The sequence below is a fragment of the Pristiophorus japonicus genome, chromosome 15 (genome assembly GCF_044704955.1).
Source record: "Pristiophorus japonicus isolate sPriJap1 chromosome 15, sPriJap1.hap1, whole genome shotgun sequence".
Classification (NCBI taxonomy): domain Eukaryota; kingdom Metazoa; phylum Chordata; class Chondrichthyes; family Pristiophoridae; genus Pristiophorus; species Pristiophorus japonicus.
The window spans coordinates 78885484-78905034 of NC_091991.1; the positions used below are offsets into that span (position 1 = coordinate 78885484).

The 19551-nt window shown below is 44.0% G+C and overlaps 1 protein-coding gene across 5 annotated transcripts in view; it reads left to right on the forward strand.

Annotated features, from left to right (window-relative positions):
* yaf2 (YY1 associated factor 2) overlaps window positions 1–19290 on the forward strand; it is a 182093-nt gene extending 162803 nt beyond the window's left edge. For all 5 annotated transcript variants that reach the window (XM_070900635.1, XM_070900632.1, XM_070900634.1 and 2 more), the window contains 2 exons: window positions 6052–6204; window positions 17494–19290. In XM_070900635.1, coding sequence (XP_070756736.1) covers window positions 6052–6204; window positions 17494–17737 — 397 coding nt within the window. In that variant the 3' untranslated portion in view covers window positions 17738–19290. The remainder of the gene's footprint in view (window positions 1–6051; window positions 6205–17493) is intronic.
* The last annotated feature ends 261 nt before the right edge of the window (window positions 19291–19551 follow it).

Here is a 19551-nt window from a genome sequence, read left to right on the forward strand (position 1 = left end):
ACAGAAAATGCTGGAAATACTCAGCAGGTCAGGCAGCATCCGTGGAGAGAGAAAGAGTTAAATTTCAGATCGATGACCTTTCATCAGAACTGGATAAAGTTAAAGATGTAACAGTTAATAAGCAAGTACAGAGGCAGAGAATGAGGGGTGGGGAGGAAAGGAAAGAACAAAAGGGAAGGTATGTGATCAGGTTGAAGGCAGGAGTGATTAAATGACGAGGGCAAGGCAAAAGGGGCTGGTAATGAGACAAGTAATGAACCAAAATCTATTTATGTGTTGGATATAGAAGAAGCACCTTAAGTTGGCCATAATTCATTTTCAAACTGTTAGAGTTCAATTGGCTGGAAAGAAAGCTGCCATTGCAAATAGTTTCACCCCCATCAGATGCCAATTTGTTCTTTCTGAATTGATCCCACTTTGAAAATGGGGAGTTTCAGGGGGGAGTAAACATAATTCAAGTGCAAATCTTAAGGGGAAAAACTTTCCAAGAATTGTTTTAAAATGAAATGTTTTTTTTTAAACTGGCACTGTAACAGTGATTAATACAACAATACTGTGTCACTGAATTTAATACAGTAATGCAGTGTCTTTGGGGTTAATTAATGCAGCAGCATTTGGGTATAATGGAGCTGTTATTGCAGTTGATACAATACAGTAATGCAGTAGCATTGATTCCATAGTGCAGCAGCATTGGGGTCAGTAATATTGTAATGCAGTGGTTTGGGGTTAATGCAGTGGTGGTAGGGCTGTTAATTCAGTAATCCATCAACATTAGGGTTAATTACATAGTCTACAGCGCAGAAGCAGGCCATTTGACCCAACTGGCCTATACTGACATTTATGTTCCACACGAGCCTCCTCCCATCCCCTTCATCGAACCCTATCAGCATACCCTTCTATTCCTTTCTCCCTCGCATGTTTATCCAGCTTCCCCTTAAATGCACCTGTGCTATTTGCCTCAATCACTCCCTGTGGCAGCAAGTTCCACATTCTCACCACTCTCTGGGTAAAAAAGTTTCTCCTGAATTCCCTAATGGATTTATTTATGACTCTCTTATATTTATGGCCCCAAGTTCTGGTCTCCCCCAGAAATTGAAACATCTCTATGTCTACCCTATCAAACCCCTTCATAATCTTAAAGGCCTCTATCAGGCCACTCCTCAGCATTCTCTTTTCTACAGATAAGAACCCCAGTTTGTTCAGTCTTTCCCCTCAGTTCTGGTATCATCCCTCTGAATCATTTTTGCTCCTTCTTCAATGCCTCTATATCGTTCTATGAAATGGAGACCAGTACTGTCCGCAGTAATCCAAGTGTGGTTGAACCAAGGTGCTATACATGTTTAACATAACGTCTCTGTTTTTCAATTCTATCCCTCTACAAATGAAACCCATTGCATGGTTTGCTTTTTTTCATGCATCACTTTAGTGATGTGTATATCGCACTGCTGGATCCATTTGCTCCTCTGCCCCATTTAGGCTCATCATCCAAGCAGTATGTGGCCTCCTCCTTCTTCCTTCCAAAATGTAACACCTCACATGCCAATTACACACTCATTCTGCAACTTTATTAATGTCTTGTATTTTGTCACAGCCTTCCTCGGTATTAATTATACAGCAATGCAGCATCATTGTATAATGCAGCAGCATTCATGGTGCAGTAGTGCAGCAGCATTGGGGAAATAATACTGTAATGCAGTGGTATTAGGGTTGTTAATATAGTATTGTAACAACATTAGGGTTAATGCAGTAATTCACCAAAAATGGAGTTTATTATACAGCAATGCACACCATTGAGATTAACAACATAGTAAGTAGTAACATTGGGATTAATACACGAGTGTTGTCACTCTTGCTGCATGAGTCCCTTTATTACCGAACGTTGGAGTTTGTTGCAAGGTCTCAAGCTCAGGATTCTGGAATTCCCCACAACAAACCGCATCGAAAGATTCATGACTTTCAGAATGTTTCCAGTGGCTGGAAAGTGAACAGTCATTTTGTGTGCCTGTGTGTGTGTCTCTATCTGTCTTTGTGTGTGTGCCTCTGTGTCTCTGTCTGTCTTTGTGTGTGTGTCTGGTCTGTCTGTGTATGTGTGTGTGTGTGTCTGTCTGTGTTTGTGTGTCTCTGTCTTTGTTTTTGTGTGTGTGTGTGTGTGTGTGTGTGTCTGTCTCTGTCTGTGTCTGTCTCTATCTGTGTCTGTCTCTCTGTCTTTGTTTGTGTGTGTGTGTGTGTGTGTCTCTGTCTGTGTGTGTGTGTGTCTGTGTGTATCTGTTTTTGTGTGTCTCTGTATGTGTGTGTTTGTCTCCACGCTGCTCCTGGGCTTCTGCACGCCGCTCCTTTTATGGTCCCGACCTGCCGCTGATGTTCCCTTGCAGGTTGGGGCCTCCACGCCGCTCCTGGGCCTCTGCACATCGCTCCTTTTATGGCCCCAACCTGCGAGGGAACATCAGCAGCAGGTCGGGGCCACAAAAGGAGCAGCGTGCGGAGGCTCGGGAGCAGCGTGGAGGCATACTACTTCAAGGTACAGCACGAGCTGGTGCAGGAGCGCGAAGGTGGTGAAGAGTGACATTATCAAGATCCAGGTCGGTGATTGGAGCGTGGGCAAGTACAGCAGGAGTGGCGAGAGATTGTCGAGGGACATGATCGGGGCCCAGGGGAGGCGCGAGTTCGGGGCCAGGGGCCCACGGGCAGCACTGACCAGCCCACACTGTGATATGTGTGCACACTAGGTCCGTGCAGCAGAGCTGGTCTCCAGTTGTCTTGGGTAATCCTTGCCACTGGACCAAGACCTAGCTCTGTCAAGCCCGTGTGGTGGCTGGTGTGCAACGGCCACCCCATATTTAAAAAAAAATTCACACACAGGCATCTTCCACCCTTCAATATGTAGTTCAGGTCCTTCATTGAAACATCTGTGAACTCGTCTTTTTTTGGCGTGGAAGCAAGTCATCCTCGTTTCGAGGGACTGCCTATGATGATGATGATGTGTTTGTCTATGTATCTGTCCATGTGTTTTTGAGTCTGTCTCTGTTAGTTTGGTGTGTGTGTGTATGTAGTTTTTCTTCTAATTAGACACTGACAAATTTCATCTTTTCCTTGGTGTCATCCCTAATTAATTTGTGTTTGCAGATCCCTGAACTATGCATTGAGAGTGCCAGGTGAATTATAGATAGCAAAAAACACACTAAAGTGAACTGACTCAGCTTTTAAACAGCAAAGGTTGCAGGTCTGTAACAATTTGTGAAAGGTTGGCAGTAGATGGCGTCTTTGAAAACAAAGCCCTCGCTCAATGTTTCCACCTGCTGGTGCCCAGCCGTTACAGCGGATTCCTGGCGCATTGCTCTGTTGAGCTTTAACACTTGCTCAGTGCTCCCAAATCTTCCATGTACCTTGGCATTCATCTTGATCGACTCTCACCCAGCAACTTGTGGATAGATTATAAAGCCTGCACAGGGCAGAATTGTATCACTTGCACAGTTTTCCATGGACTATTTTGAGGGAATTATTGTGGGGGAGAATTTGACTAAAGCATCAATGGGACTTTTATCCAATCTCACTCGCAGGTGTCTTTCTTTGCCCATTTATGCTTCAACCACTGACTCCAGTAGTACAATTGACAGCCTCACAACCCTCTGAATGTAAAGCAAAAGTTTTCCTACTTTCTGTCCCAAATGTGTTGCCTTTAATCTACATCCCCTGTTCTAGAGCTTCAATCACAGAAAACTGTCTGTTGTTATCTGCTCTGCCCCATCCCATCATTTTAAACACCTCTATCAAATCACCTTGTAATCTTCACTGTTCTAACAAAAAAGTCTTTATTTGTATTTCTTCACACCAGCATCCTAGTGATTCTACACTGTACCCTCTCTATTACCTCAGCATCCTTCCTATGCTACGAACCCCAAAATTGCACACATTCCTCCAACTGTGGCCTTACTAGGTTTTTATATAGATCCTCCATTACATCTCAACTTTTAGGTAGAGAAGGAGTAAGAATCTGACACATACTTGTGTGGCAAATTGAGGCTTTTAAGTTGTATGTCAGAGAGCAAATTTCTTTCTGTACTTGTAGTCATATGTTATGCCACAACTGTGATAAAATGCTTTGTTTATGTTTTTGTGGCTGACAAAGACTGTTGAGGCCTGCTGCGCAGATTAAATACTGAGCTACATATTAGTATTTGGGAATCAATAGATCACTTTCAAAAGCTTGCAAATAGAAGGCGTGAAATGAGGTAATCTGATATAGCTACAATGTAAAAGCAGCATCAACATTCATTCCATGACAGGATGATGAAAGGAGGGCTACCAGTGTTTTCCTCTACAGTCCCCACCGCTTATAGCGGGTGTGTTCATGCAACAACAACTTGTATTTAGCTAGCGCCTTTAACGTAGTAAAACGTCCCAAAGCGCTTCATAGAAGTGTTTTAAGACAAAACAAATAAATTTGACACCAAGCCACAAAAGAAATTACAGCAGATGACTAAAAGCTTGGTCAAAGAGGTAGGTTTTAAGGAGCGTCTTAAAGGAGGAAAGAGAAGCGGAGAGGTTTAAGGAGGGAGTTCCAGAGACTGGGCCCAGGCAGCTGAAGGCACGGCCACCAATGGCTGAGCAGTTACAATCATGGATGTTCAAGAGGGCAGAATTTGAGGAGCGCAGACATCTCGGGGGGCGGGGGCGGGTAGGGGGTTGTGAGGTTGAAGAAGAAGATTACAGAGATAAGGAGGGGCAAGGCCATGTAGGGATTTGTAAACAAGGATGAGAATTTTGAAATTGAGGCGTCGTTTAACCAGGAGTCAATATCGGTCAGCGAGTACAGGGGTGATGGGTGATCATGACTTGGTTGTGCTAAAAAAAGGCTGGGGTGAGACAATGGAAATTTAAAGACGAGTGCAAGGATTTAAAATTTAATGCATTGGAGAGATGGTGGGGGCGAGATGCAGGCTGGGGTAAGTGGGACATAGTATGGGGCAGGAAACATACAGCAGAGTTTTGAACAAGTTGCCGTTTATACAGGATGGATAATGGGAAGCCATCAAGTCACGATCACCCATCACCCCTGTGCTCGCTGACCTACATTGGCTTCCGATTAAACAATGCTTCGATTTCAAACTTCTCATCCTTGTTTACAAATCCCTCCATGGCCTTGCCCCTCCCTATCCCTGCCATCATCATCATCATAGGCGGTCCCTCGAAACGAGGATGACTTGCTTCCTCGTCAAAAAAGGATGAGTTCAAGGACCTAATATTCCAGATCCCAAACTACATCTTGAAGGATGGAAGATGCCTGTGCGTGGATTTTTTTTAATGTGTGGTGGCCGTTGCACACCAGCCACCACATGGGCTTGACAGAGCTAGGTCTTGTAATCTATTTCAACCTCAACCCCACGAGATGTCTGCATTCCTCAAATTCTATCTTCTTGAGCATTCCTGATTATAACTGCTCAACCATTGGGTGGCTGTGCCTTCAGCTGCTTGGGCCCTAAGCTCTGGAACCCATTCCCTAAGCTCTGGAACCCATTCCCTAAACCTCTCCGCCTCTCTACCTCTCTCCGTGCCTAAACCTCTCTACCTCTCCTTCCTCCTTTAAGACACTCCTTAAAACATACCTCTTTAACTAAGCTTTTGGACATCTGCCGTATTTTCTTATGTGGCTCGGTGTCAAGTTTATCTGTTTTATCTTGTAACACTGCTGTAAAGCGCCTTGGGACATTTTACTATGTTAAAGGCACTAAATAAGTAAAAATTGTTGTTGTAATCAGTCTGGAGGTGACAACAGTGTGAATAAGGGTGTCACTGACATAATGGTGCAAATTTTGGTGGATAGAAGCAATGCTTACCCTATCTAACACAAGAATCATGGGTTTCTTTGGTGCATTATCTTGAACATGAACTGTCTTGTATGTGACCATATTGAATTTTCCTCTGTCTAAGTTCTGAGGCTTCAAGTGTATATCCTTAACAGAGAGAGATGACTATATTAAATTGACTTTCTAATTGTCCCCTTGAAGATTAAGACCAAAATCTGATACTGCAATGTTGTTTTATGTTGACTAGGAAGCCTCGCCCCGTATCTCAGCTGGTGGCACAGCAAGTAACCCAACAGTTTGCGTCACCCACACAACCAAAGAAAGAGAAAAAAGACAAGGGAGAGAAGGAAAAAAATGAGAAGGAAACTGTCAGTAAAAAGAACAGTCACAAGAAAACAAGGTAATGCTTTGACATAAATGTTACATCAAAAGCAAACATGATCCACTTTATAGCTCATGTGTGCAGTGTCTGTCCTTCACCAGTTTATAAACAAATTAGACTTTCTTGCTCTAAATTTGGTCATTCTTGTGTCGAACCCTTCAAGCATATTGATCACCGACTCATGGTTGAGACATACTAATGACCAGCAGTTCTGGTGCAGTGTTAAGGGGTTAGATTTTGCAGTGCACAAGGTAGGTTCATTATTTGTCACTTGATCCTAATGTCCATCAAAGCAGGTTGTAACTCTAAGCCTCTGTTAAATTGATTTTGCACAGAGTTTTTGCTATCATCGAGGCTCGATGAGAGCGGTCCGGTTTTATAGAGAGTGAAAACAAAATGCCTGCCCATTGTCTGATTCTTCTCAAACACCCCTATTTTTGTTTCAGGAATTTTTTTTATTCACTCATTCACAGGATGTGGGTGTCTCAGTATTTATTGCCCATCCCTAATTGCCCTTGAGAAGGTGGCAGTGAGCTGACGACTTAAACCATTGCAATCCGTGTGGTGAAGGTGCTCCCACAGTGCTTTTGGATGGGGAGGATGCCAATATATTTCAAAGTCAGAGTGGTGTGTAACTTGGAGGGGAACTCGGAGATGATAGTGTTCCCATGCGCCTGCTGCTCTTGTTCTTCTAGATGGTAGAGGTCGCAGGTTTAGGAGGTGCTGCTGAAGAAGGCTTGGCGAGTTGCTGCAGTGCATCTTGTAGATGCTACGTTGTACCAGTGGTGGAGGGAGTGAATGTTTAAGGTGGTGGATGGGTACTGATCAAGTGGACTGCTTTGTCCTGGATGGAGTTGTGTTGTTGGAGCTGCACTCATACAGGCAAGTGGAAAATATTCCATTACATACCTGACTTGTGCCATGTAGGTGGTGGAATGACTTTGGGAAGTTAGGTGAATCACACGTCATTGATGAAGCAGCTGAAGATGATTGGGCCGAAGACACTGCCCTGAGGGACTCCTGTAGCGATGTCCTCCGGCTGTGATGATTGGCCTCCAAAACCACAACCATCTTCCTTTGTGCTAGGTATGACTGCAGCCAGCAGACACTCTGGAATTCAGCTCTTTTATCCATACTTGGACCAAGGCTGTAATACGGTCTGGAGTCGTGTGGTCCTGGCCAACTTTCCCTATAAGCTGTATGACCGCACTGCTGCGCAGCTCTCTGCCATTCCCGCACAGCCCAGGATCCACGTGCCATCGTTGAGGATGGGGATATTCATGGAGCCTCCACCTCCCGTTAGTTGTTTAATTGCCCACCACCACCACTCATGACTGGATGTGTAAGGACTGCAGAGCTTTGATCTGATCCATTGGTTGTGGGATCACTCGGCTCTGTCTATAGCATTCTGCTTGCAGGCATGCGAAACAGCAGAAGCAGAATGTTCTTCTACACTCCTCATTGAACCAGGGTTGGTTGCCTGACTTGATGGTAATGGTAGATGAGGAATATGTCGGTCCATGAGGTTGCATAAGAACGTATAAATAGGAGCAGGAGTCGGCCATTTGGCCCCTTGAGCCTGCTCCACCACTTAATAAGATCATGGCTGATCTGATCATAGATGCAACTCCACTTCCCTGCCTGCTCCCCATAACCCTTTATTCCCTATTCGCTCAAAAATCTGTCTATCTCCGTCTTAAATATATTCAATGACCCAACCTCCACAGCTCTCTGGGGCAGAGAATTCCATAGATTTACAACCCGCTGTGAGAAGAAATTCCTCCTCACCTCGGTTTTGAATGGGCGGCCCCTTATTCTGAGACTATGTCCCCTAGTTTTACTTTCGCCTATGAGTGGAAATATTCTCTCTGCATCCACCTTGTCGAGTGCCCTCATTATCTGATTACTTGCTGTACCTGCAAGCTAACATTTTGTGTTTCATGCACAAGGACCCCCAGGTCCCTCTGTACTGCAGCACTTTGCAATTTTTCTCCATTTAAATTATAATTTGCTTTTTTATTTTTTCTGCGAAAGTAGATAACCTCACATTTTCCCACATTATACTCCATCTGCCAATTTTTTGCCCACTCACTTAGCCTATCTATATCCCTTTGCAGATTTTTTGTGTCCTCCTCACAATTTGCTTTCACATCCATCTTTGTATCATCAGCACACTTGGTTACATTACACTCGGTCCCTTCATCCAGGTCATTAATATAGATTGTAAATAGTTGAGGACCCAGCACCGATCCCTGTGTCACCCCACTAGTCACACTTTGCCAACTGGAAAATGACCCATTTATCCCGACTCTCTGTTTTCTGTTAGTTAGCCAATCCTCTATCCATGCTAACATATTACCCCCAACCCCGTGAACTTTTATCTTGTGCAGTAACCTTTTATGTGGCACCTTATCAAATGCTTTCTGGAAATCCAAATACACCACATCCACAGGTTGCCCCTTACCCACCCTGCTCGTTACATCCTCAAAGAACTCCAGCAAAGTTGTCAAACATGATTTCCCTTTCATAAAACTATGCTGACGCTGCTTGATTGAATTATGCTTTTCCAAATGTCCTGCTACTGCTTTCTTAATAATGGACTCCCATGTTGGCTAACTGGGCTATAGTTTCCTGCTTTCTCTCTGCCTCCTTTTTTAAATAGGGGCATTACATTTGCGATTTTCCCATCCGCTGGGACCTCCCCAGAATCCAGGGAATTTTGGTAGTTACAACATTCTCCCTGTATCCACTCTATCAAAACCTTTCATAATTTTAAAGATCTCTATTAGCTCACCCCTCAGCCGCCTTTTTTCAAGAGAAAAGTGACCCAGCCTGTTCATCCTTTCCTGATATGTATACCCTCGCATTTCTGGTATCATCCTTGTAAATCTTCTTGCACCCTCTCCAGTGCCTCTATACCTTTTTCATAATATAGTGACCAGAACTGTACGCAGTACTACCCAAGTGTGGTCGAACCAAGGTTCGATACAGGTTTAGCATAACTTCCCTACTTTTCAATTCTATACCTCTAGAAATAAACCCTAGTGCTTGGGTTACTTTTTTTTACAGCCTTGCTAACCTGTGGCGCGACTTTTAGTGCTTTGTGTATTTGTACTCCAAGATCCCTTTGTTCATCTATCCCACCTAGACTTGCACCCTCCAAGCAATAAGTGACCTCCTCACATTTATCTGTGTTGAACTACATTTGCGAATGATATGCCCACTCTGCAAGTTTATTCAGCCTCCTGTAATTTGTTGCAGTCTTCCTCGGTATCAACTATTTCCCCCCCCACCCACCACCAATTTGGTGTCATCTGCAAATTCAAATTCATAAACTGCCATGGTGGGATTATTAGTCCAGGCCTCTGAATTAATAGTCCAGTAACATAACCCCTTTGTCAACATATCAGATATGTGTGAAGTCACTCTGCCACCGTATCTCCCTCCTTTCTTAAATAGTGGGGTTATATTTGCTACCTTCCAATCCACGGGAGCCGTTCTAGAATCTATGGAATTTTGGTCTATAACAACCAATGCATCTGCTATTTCTATAGCCACCTCTTTCAAAACCCTAGTATGTAGGCCATTAGGTCCAGGGGCTAGAACCTGCACTTTTTTTGCATGCCTAACACCCACTTAACGCCCATTTTACCGCTGAAATAACATATAACGCCCAGATATCGCTCATTTAGCCACAAAATGGAAACTGACGGGCATTTTTAGGAAACTTATCGCCGAGCGTTACTTTCCCCATGTGCTTAACCCTGGGAAAAAATATTACCGCCCGCCCACTTTTTTGGGGCGGAATCATCAGAATGGCCGAAATCAACTGAATGGCCCATAATATTGCTCAGCGTTAATTTCCGCGCTGATTTAACGCCGAGATTCAATAATACCGCACGCCCACTTTTTTTTTTATCATGAAGAGCATATTTACCAAAACTAACACCCAGCAGATTGCCCAGCATCAATTCCACCACCTCGCACACCTATTGCCCACAATATCGCTCGCCCAAAAAAAACGGCCACAAAAAGTGGAACTGTTCTGAACGAACGCCAACGGTGTGGCTGGCATTTTTAAAATCCCACTCTTATGTGAGGAGCTAATATCTGAACGATTTGCCTGAAAGATCGTTGATGTGAGTGACAACGCTGACACACTGCTGTGTGTGCAGCTCAGACATCAATGGTGCCCATCAATGGTGCCCATTACCTTGGTGCCAGTTAAAGATTACGTTGATTGATATTACGTTGTATTTAACCCTTTCATGTTAAGGAATCACCAGTGTGTAATGGTGCAGCTATCTGAGACAATGCACAACAAGGTTCTGCTCAATAACAAAACTTTTATGCCAACATTGGTCTGAAATCATAACCATCACAGGCAATAACACCCAACCCCTGCCCACACCCCACTTTTTCCACCATTGACATAAATCACATCAACACAGAATACAAAGGCAAAGAAGGAGGGTGGTCTCCAGCCCCCATACATTGCAACAAATTGCTTACACCCAGATGGAGATATAACACAACCATCACCTGCAGACATGCACCTCACTTTCCTTCCCTCCCTCCCCTTCTCCCCACCTCTACCCCTTCCCCTCCTTGTTCCACGGCGTCTGGCCGAGGAGCTCCTCCGGCGGTACCTCATTGGGGGGGATGAAGGCAGATGCGGTCGTTGGATGGGTACGGGAGCGGGAGGTGCCGAGGGGGCAACATTCCCTGATGCAGAAGCAGGATCTTGGTCTTTGGTCTCATTTGTCATTTGCAGTGGTGGTGGAGTGCCATGCTCGGGGACCACTGGGAGGCCTGTGCCAGCAGTGTTCCTGGCTATCGCATCCAGGAACTCCGCCATCCGCGGAATGTACTCGGTCATGGTGCCAGAGACGGTGGCCAGCTGATGGGATATGCCCCCCAATGCTTCGATGAGCTGGTCACCAATGTCTACAGTCCTCCTGGACAACTGTACCATCTCTCCACTGTCATGTGGCACTTGTGGATCAGACCTGCCGTGTCCACGGGACCTCCGCGGGGTCGGCGCCGTCCTGGGAACAAATGGGATGCCCTGTGGCGAGGTGCTTGGTCCCGGTACCTCCAGAGTGGAGGTGGTAATAACCGGAGGACCACTCGATGGCCTTGGGGTGGAATGGCTTCTGGAGCGTAGTAATGCAGGTTCCTCGAAGTCCGCGCTCTCACCCGCAGAGGACAGATCCAGCGAATTGACGGGCGAGAATCGGAGCTCCTCAGCACCAGATGTAGGATCATTCGCCGACTCCTGCCCCGCGCCTCCACCTTCTGGCCTCTGGGTCTTGCCTTGGGACACGCTGCTGGCTGAGCTGCAAGACACAAATGAGGTTATTAGAGGAGAAGGGGGTGCTAGGGTGACAAGGTGAGTCCAGCGCTACACATAGCATATGCACGACAAAAGCACCACCGCTATCAAAATCATCTCAGACATCACATTTCATGACCATCAACACTTTTGCATTCCAATGATTTTCATTAGGCCATCATTATTTCTATGACAATTTTAGAAATTATCTATCATATATGATTGTTTGGATATGAGTGGGTGTCGCATCTATTGACTTTACATCACGCAATGGTGTAAGCTTTATTCATGTGGCATCACTTCAGGGTCTGCAGATGCGTCCGTGACTGTCCGGGGGTGCTTCCCCACGAGTGCAAGCACTCGCTCCTCCATCTCAGTGATGTTGCGGGGGACTGGAGGCCCCCCACCCGTTCGCTTCTGCACGGACCTCATCATCGATAGCTTCTTCTGTAAAAGGTGACAGGACGACATGGCATGAGATCATTGCGTGATATCATTGCTAGGTACTGTCACAGACACTAATACAACACATAACCGACAAATGTAATCATGATTATTATGATAATTATCATTCTTTACCTAAAGACATACACCATGACTGCAGGCTTTGAGTAAAACATTCCCGGTAAAAGTGAAAGACCTCACATCTGCTGATAGTCACTCATGACTGTTACAAATCAAATTATATAAATACATAAGTACATGTAAATCAATGTAATACTTCTCTTGCGGATCCCACAAGGTCGTTCCATCGTTTGCGGCATACGCACCTCGTTGGTCGCCGACGAGACCACCTCTGCTATCTTAGTCCATATCTTCTGGTAGGCCTTTGGGGTGGGCTTCCCACACCCCTCCCTGTGTCAGATCACCCCAGCGTAACTCGACCTCCTGCAGGAGGGAGGCATTTGACTCGTCCGAGAATCTCCTGGCTCTTTTGCGCCCTCCAATGTGCTCCTCTCCCACCTCACTGCTCTCTCCAGCCTCAGTCTCCACAGCATGCTGTGATGCCACCTCCTCTCTCCATTATAGGGCAAATTCAGTCAAATATGTGGCTGGTAACAGCTACTTTTTGTTTGCCTACTTGCTGTGAAGCTCTAAAATCTCCCTCCTTCCTCCCAAAGCAGCCACACCACACCCAGATACGCCTTCAGTCCCTCTGAGCTCCCCCTCTCTCTCTCTCTCCTCTTCTGCGCATGTCATGATGACCTTGACCTCCAAAATCGCAGGAATTGAGCATTGCCATGCCGTTGCTAAGGACGGCCATTTTATATCGCTCGCGGTAACGCCTATTTTTAAAAGTGGAAACTTGGTGCTTTGAGAATGGGCGAGAAGCCGGCGATCTGAAAACCCTTTTTAAACACCCGGCGATAACCACAAAAGTGCAGGTTCTAGCCCCAGGTGATTTAATGGCTTTCAGTCCCATTCATTTCTCCAGTACCATTTTTTTTACTAATACTAATTTTCCGTTCCTCATTCTCGCTAGACCCTTGGTTATCCACTATTTACGGCAAATTTTTTGTGTCTTCTGTGAAGACAGACACAAAATATTTGTTTAAATTTCTCTTCCATTTCCTTATTCCCCATTATAATTTCTCCTGTCTCAGCTTGTAAGGGACCCAGATTTATTTCACTAATCTTTTCCTTTTTACATACCTATAGCATCTTTTACAGTCTTTTTATGTCTCTCGCTAGTTTACTCTCTCCTATTTTCCATTCTTCAATTTCTTGGTCCTCCTTTGCTGAATTCTAAAATCCTCCCAGTCCTCAGGCTTACTGCTCTTTTTGGCAACTTTATAAGCCTCTTCCTTTGATCAAATACTATTTTTAACTTCTCTTGTTAGCCACGGCTGGACCACTTTTCCTGTGGAATTTTTGTGCCTTAAAGGAACATATATTTGTTGTAAATTATGTATTAATTCTTTAAATGCTATCCATTGCTTGTCTACCATCATACCTTTCGATGTAGTTTCTCAACTCGCCCCTCATACCTACGTAGTTTGCTTTATTTAGATTTAAGACCCTAATTTTGGATTTAACTAAATCATTTTCAAACTCATTATAAAATTCTATCATAGTATGGTCACTCTTCCCTAAAGGCCACATTACTACAAGCTTATTAATTAATCTTTTCTCATTGCACAGTACTAGATCTAAAATATCCTGTTCTCTAGTTGGTTCCTCAACATACTGATTTACCAAACTATATTGTATACATTCCATGAATTCATCCTCTGCACTATTACTGCAAATTTGGGTCCCCAGGCTATATGTAGATTTAAAGTCCTCCATGATTACCATAATTACTCTTGTTACATGAGCCTCTAATTTCCTGATTTATACTCTGCTCTACATTACAACTACTGTTTGGGAGCGTACAAACAACTCCCACCAATGTTTTCTGCCCCTTGCTGTTTCTTGGCTCCACCCAAACTGATTCTACCTCTGGATTTTCGGAGCTAAGATCCTTTCTCACTATTGTGTTTATCCCATCCTTTATTATCAGGGCTACCCCTCCTCCTTTTCCATTTTGTCTATCTCTTCTAATAGTTAAGTATCCTGGAATATTTAGTTCCCAACCTTAGCCGCTTTGCAACCATGTCTCCGTATTGGCTATTAGATCAAACCTATTAATTTCTTTGTGCTGTTAATTCATCTATTTTGTTGTGAATGCTTTGTGCATTCAGATTTAGTGCCTTTAGCTTTGACTGATTTCTATTCTTCTCTGATCTCACCTTAGTCAGTAATGTATTACCTTTGTTGCTCTCTCTGTCCCTTCCTGACCCACTCTGCTTATTTTTACCCAAACCTCTGCTCTAGAGACTTGACATTTCTCTTGCTGCTTTTAAATTTACTCTTTCCTGAATCCTCCACCCCTAGCTGCAAGTAGATTAGTTTAAAGCCCTGTCTACTGCCCTAGTTACCCGGTTTGCCAACACACTGGTCCCAGCTCAGTTTAAGTGGAGCCTGTCCTAATGGAACAGGTCCATTCTCGACGCTGCTCTCAGTGAGTTTGAGTCTCTCTCTCTCTCTCTCTCTCTCTCTCTCTCTCTCTCTCTCTCTCTCTCTCTCTCTCTCTCTCTCTCTCACTTTCTTTCTCTCTCTCCTCTGCTTTTTATTTTCCCCAGCTCCGCTCTGTCCCAACCAGGTCCACTCTCACTGCGGCTCGTCCTATTCTCGACGCTGCTCTCAGTGAGTTTGGGTCTCTCTCTCTCTCTCTCTCTCTCTCTCTCTCTCTCTCTCTCTCTCTCTCTCTCTCTCTCTCTCTCTCTCTCTCTCTCTCTCTCCTCTCACTTTCTTTCTCTCTCTCCTTTGCTTTTTATTTTCCCCAGCTCCGCTCTGTCCCAACCAGGTCCACTCTCACTGCGGCTCTCGGTGAGTTTTGTCACTTCACTCGCAGTTCTGAATTTAATCGACTTACCTAGAGAACAAAGGAGCTGTTCTCCACCACTTCACTCAACCCTATGACTGCCTCTGTAAAGTCAGATTCACCTGTCTCGCGTTAAATTACTGATATGCCTCCAATTTCTCTAGTTGAATTGAAGCCATCATTTTGGTGTTCTCCAAAATCTCTACTCCCTTGTCACTGATTCCATCACTCTACCTGGTTGCTTATTGAGGGTGAGCAAAGTTCTGGTGTTTTGTTTGATCCAAAGCCAAGCTTCAAACCTTATACCCTGTATTCTATCCACAACCAAGACATCTATTATCTTCAAGCTATTGTCTGACTCTGCCCCACTTTATTCCCACTGCTGTTGAAACCTTTAGCGATGCCTTTGTCACCTGAAAATTGAATTTCTCCAATGTCTTCATTGCCAGCATCCTGACTTCCAACTTCCCTAAATTCCAATTCATCTGAAACTCCGGCTTCTGCTTCCTGACCAAAGCTAAGCCCCACTCGTCCATCACCCCAGTCCTCACTGACCTCCACTAGCTACCTGTCTCCTTAAATATCAAATATAAAATCCTTAAACTCGTCTACAACCCCCCACTGCCTCACCCACCTACCTCAACAACTGTCTCCAGCATTCAGTTCACTCAGGCATCTTCCAATCCTCTGACTCTCAGCTCCTATGCATCTTTTCTCCCTCCACTCCCCTTCATCTCGCTATTTCCCTTGCTGCCTTTAAAAACCTTCTTAAAGCCAATCTCTCTGACTAAGCTCCTCCTAACCCTTCCCCTCACTCAAAGGCTTGTGAAGTTCTCTCTTTCTTCATCTGTGAAGACCTTTTTCTACATTAAAGGTGTTAAATACATGCACTTTGTGGTTGTTGTCTTGGCTTTTCCATTTCGGTACGATTTTGAAGGGATCCCATGGGTCAACACTGGGGCTTATTCAGTTATAAACTGCGTTGGTCTCCTGTGTCAGTTGTCTTAACAATGCTGCAGTTGAAGCTTCTTGATGTTGTAAGCAACGAACACAAGGTACAAGATAGCTTTTAAGCACAGGAAAAGACCATGAGGCCCAAACAAACCCATCACTTTTTCATATGTGAGAAGTGGCTATGTTACTACTTGTGCAGGTCTTGCAGTGAAAAGAAATACATCAGGCTATGCCCCTATCAAAGATTTCCTTGATCAAAAATATTTCTATAACAAAATCTTGCCTAGCTTTTTTCTAGGTGAAAATAATCCCTTATTCGATTTTTAGATTGTATATTCTTCCCAATCAGTCTCACTCATCCAGATCTCTGCAGTGATCACCATAAATACACTTGTGTTGTACCTCCTGATTTCTGTGAGGATCTTGCATCAACTTGACAAGTTCTTGACTACTACTGTTGCAGGCAAGAAGTTCCAACCACGGTGCTCTATTTCCCTATCTGGAGCAGTGCAGTTGGGAGGTTTATTCTGGTCACTGAGAAACAAGGCAGATTTTCAAGTGCTGGAGGCACTGCAGTGAAGAGCCACAGGTCTGATCATTCATGCAGTACTTTATAGGAATCATTATGGGCTGTGTAAAATGCAGTACTTTATATCAATTCCCTTTTTTGTGTCCATTTTTTCCCCCTACTTTCCCTTCACCTGCTGACGGCACAGATCAGGGTTAGGATCTGGGAACGTGAATGCTTGACTCAACAACTTGTCCCTGTAATCCGTGGAGCCTCTGAGGGAGTCAGTACATCGCGACTACAGTTTATTCTGAGCACCATACAGCAAGCATGCCCCTGATTGATTGTAGAAAGGTTTTTGTTCAGTAACATTTACAAATGGAATAGAGGTTGGATTATTGGTGGTAAACCTGTTTAACGTCTGATGATCTTCAGATACTAACAGAATAATCTGGTATCCCTGCTACATCACATGTAGTTCTGAAAATGAAGGGCTGCATTGCGTGCCGAGTGTTGGATTATATCAGTTTGACAGATTGGGGAGGACCAGGGGATGGGCATTTAAACTATGCAACAGTAGCAATAGGCTAGATGTTAGCCGGTGGTTCTTTTCTCAGAGTAGTGAGCCTCTGGAATGTGTTGCCGACTGACCCTCTGCAAGCCTTAAAGTGGGAGCTGGAACAGTTGTTGGCTTGGGCAGAGATCGCATCCTCTAGAAGGTAAGTGGGTTAACAATTACCGTACGCATGGTTATTGTGGACTGGTTTCGATCGCCTGAGGGAATGGGAGATAAATGTTCCAGATTTCTTTTGTTGGCCTTGGGTTTTTTCTGGGATTTTTTTGACGCTCCCGGGAGATTACATAAAAGAAAGACTTGCATTTATATAGTGCCTTTCCCAACCTCAGGTCATCCCAAACCACTTTACAGCCAATGAAGTACTTTTTGAAGAGTAGTCACATACCTGGGAGGTAGGAAATGTCTAGTCAGTCACGCTGCTCCAGGTATTTTGAGTGTGGGCCAGGATCGAGAGACCAGCTGGTCTTTTCCTACCCATCATTTTCATACTTTCGTAAATGATAGCCTGTCTTTGAAGTGTACTTTTTTTCATGCTTTTTTTTTGTGCCTTCATCCCGTTTTCCTAGGCCACGGTTAAAAAATGTGGATCGAAGCAGTGCGCAGCATTTGGAAGTGACCGTGGGCGACCTGACAGTCATTATCACAGACTTTAAGGAGAAAGCGAGGTCAGCCCCAGCGGCCACCGCTACCTCGAGCACCACTGCCGACCAGCACAGTCTGAGCAGCTCCAGCTCCGACAACACAGAGAAAGGTTTGTCCCGGTCATCGTCACCCAGGGGGGAAGGATCAGTAAACGGCGAATCCCACTAAAGTGCCGGCTGACCTACTTCCTTTACTCACTCCTGTGCTCAACGGTTCAATGGACAGCATCTCAACAACTTCAGTCCTGGGCGTTCAGTGTTAACACTGGCAAGTCGGGCTGCCTTCTTCAGTTTCGGTTTCAGTGCTTTCTAATACTTGCGTACCAATCTGGAACTCTTGCACTGCGGCATGTTTTTGAGTGTAATTTTCTATAACTTAGATCGGACTGCCTAAGTAATGTGTTTCGAGGACTGAATTGTGAAGCAGCTGGCTTTAGGTATTCAATGCTACCTTCGGTCAATTTTCAATCGACTGCTGCAGTAACAAAACAATTTCTGAAAATCGTTTGCCTAGTTAAGTGCACCTGCTGGTACTTGGTGTGGTTAAATAGGAAAAGCATTCTCAAAAGCATTTGTATAAATTCTTGCCAACGTTTTTTCAACACTTGTTATTTGGAGGGGGAAAAAAAATCACGTAGCCATTAAAATCGTGGCGTTACAAATGTCCACTGTCATTCATTTCAGTAAGTTACAGTTTAATATGTAGTCTTGGGCTAATTGACCAGGTTTGACTGAGGATACAGTCCATGCTACTTAACTGCAGCCACTCGGGTAAAGGAATTGAGTTGCTGTAATATATTAATAAAGGGTCATTTTGCACCCTTGTCTCATTGGGAAGGGACGCAGATGCGTTGATTGCGTTGTATTTCACGCATGTCTTCTCAGCTGGGTGCTCCCTGCCTTACATGGATGGCAAGAAACGAGGAAAACGCTAATAATTAGATGCTTAGTATGTCTAAAAGTAGTTTTAATGGTATGTGTGGGAATAGTTTATGATGATGTTGCCAGTTCTGAAAACTTCAATTAAGGTGTTTTGCTGATGTTTTGAATTTGCGACAGTATTTATACGTATTGTTGTAATAAAAAAAAATTATGCAAGAACATATTCTATCTTTGAAGCTCTGTTACTTCTCTACGTTACTTTTTAATAGCCTTCTGCGTGTATCATCACTGGCGCAAGTGACTTTTTTTGGGAGGGCTCTGTGCTTAAACTTTCGTGAAGGCGGCTGGGAGCTAAACAAAAGAATTTGTTGAAATGTCACGGTCCGAAGTTTAATTGGTACTGGATGTGTTTCTGTCCCTTTTTTTTTGTATATCTCACATTTTTCAAGCAATACAAGAAAAATACTTCACAGGCATTATACCGATTTAAAAAAATAAGTAAGTGTTGCAGCAACAAAAAAATAAATAAAACCTTAAGCAGAGCTGATGTTACATTTGTTACCAGCGGGCAAAACACCTTTTTTTTAAAACTAAATGGTAACAGAATTAGTGGGTGATATGGGGAGGGCCTAGCAACTGTGTGTGATGTCAGACACCGTTCCAATGTAACACGCAATAAGTGGCATAGACTGTATTTTCAGCTGTAGGTATTTGATACTAATACCTGTATTCAGTGATTATAGATTGTTTTACAGGAGATTTTTATATCCTTTAAAAAAAACTCTCGGTGTTCATGCTGATATGTGTAGTGTTTGGTATATATTTGATTTCTATCAGAAAAGCAACTCACAATTAAAAGATATTTGAATTATAAAGGCCAGTATCCGTTTTTAAAGGGGGAAGTGTTGAAAGGAAACAATTGCAATAAGTGCATTTATTTTAGCCAAGTGAAAAAAGTGCTGCTCGACAGTGAGCAAGATGACATCAGATGATCAGCCAAGTCACTCCAGGGAGAAGGCTGACTCACGTAAGTCTCAATAGTCATACATTTACTTGCTTTTATTGTTCAACCTGCTCTCCCGGCCAGTTCTCTTGCTGTCC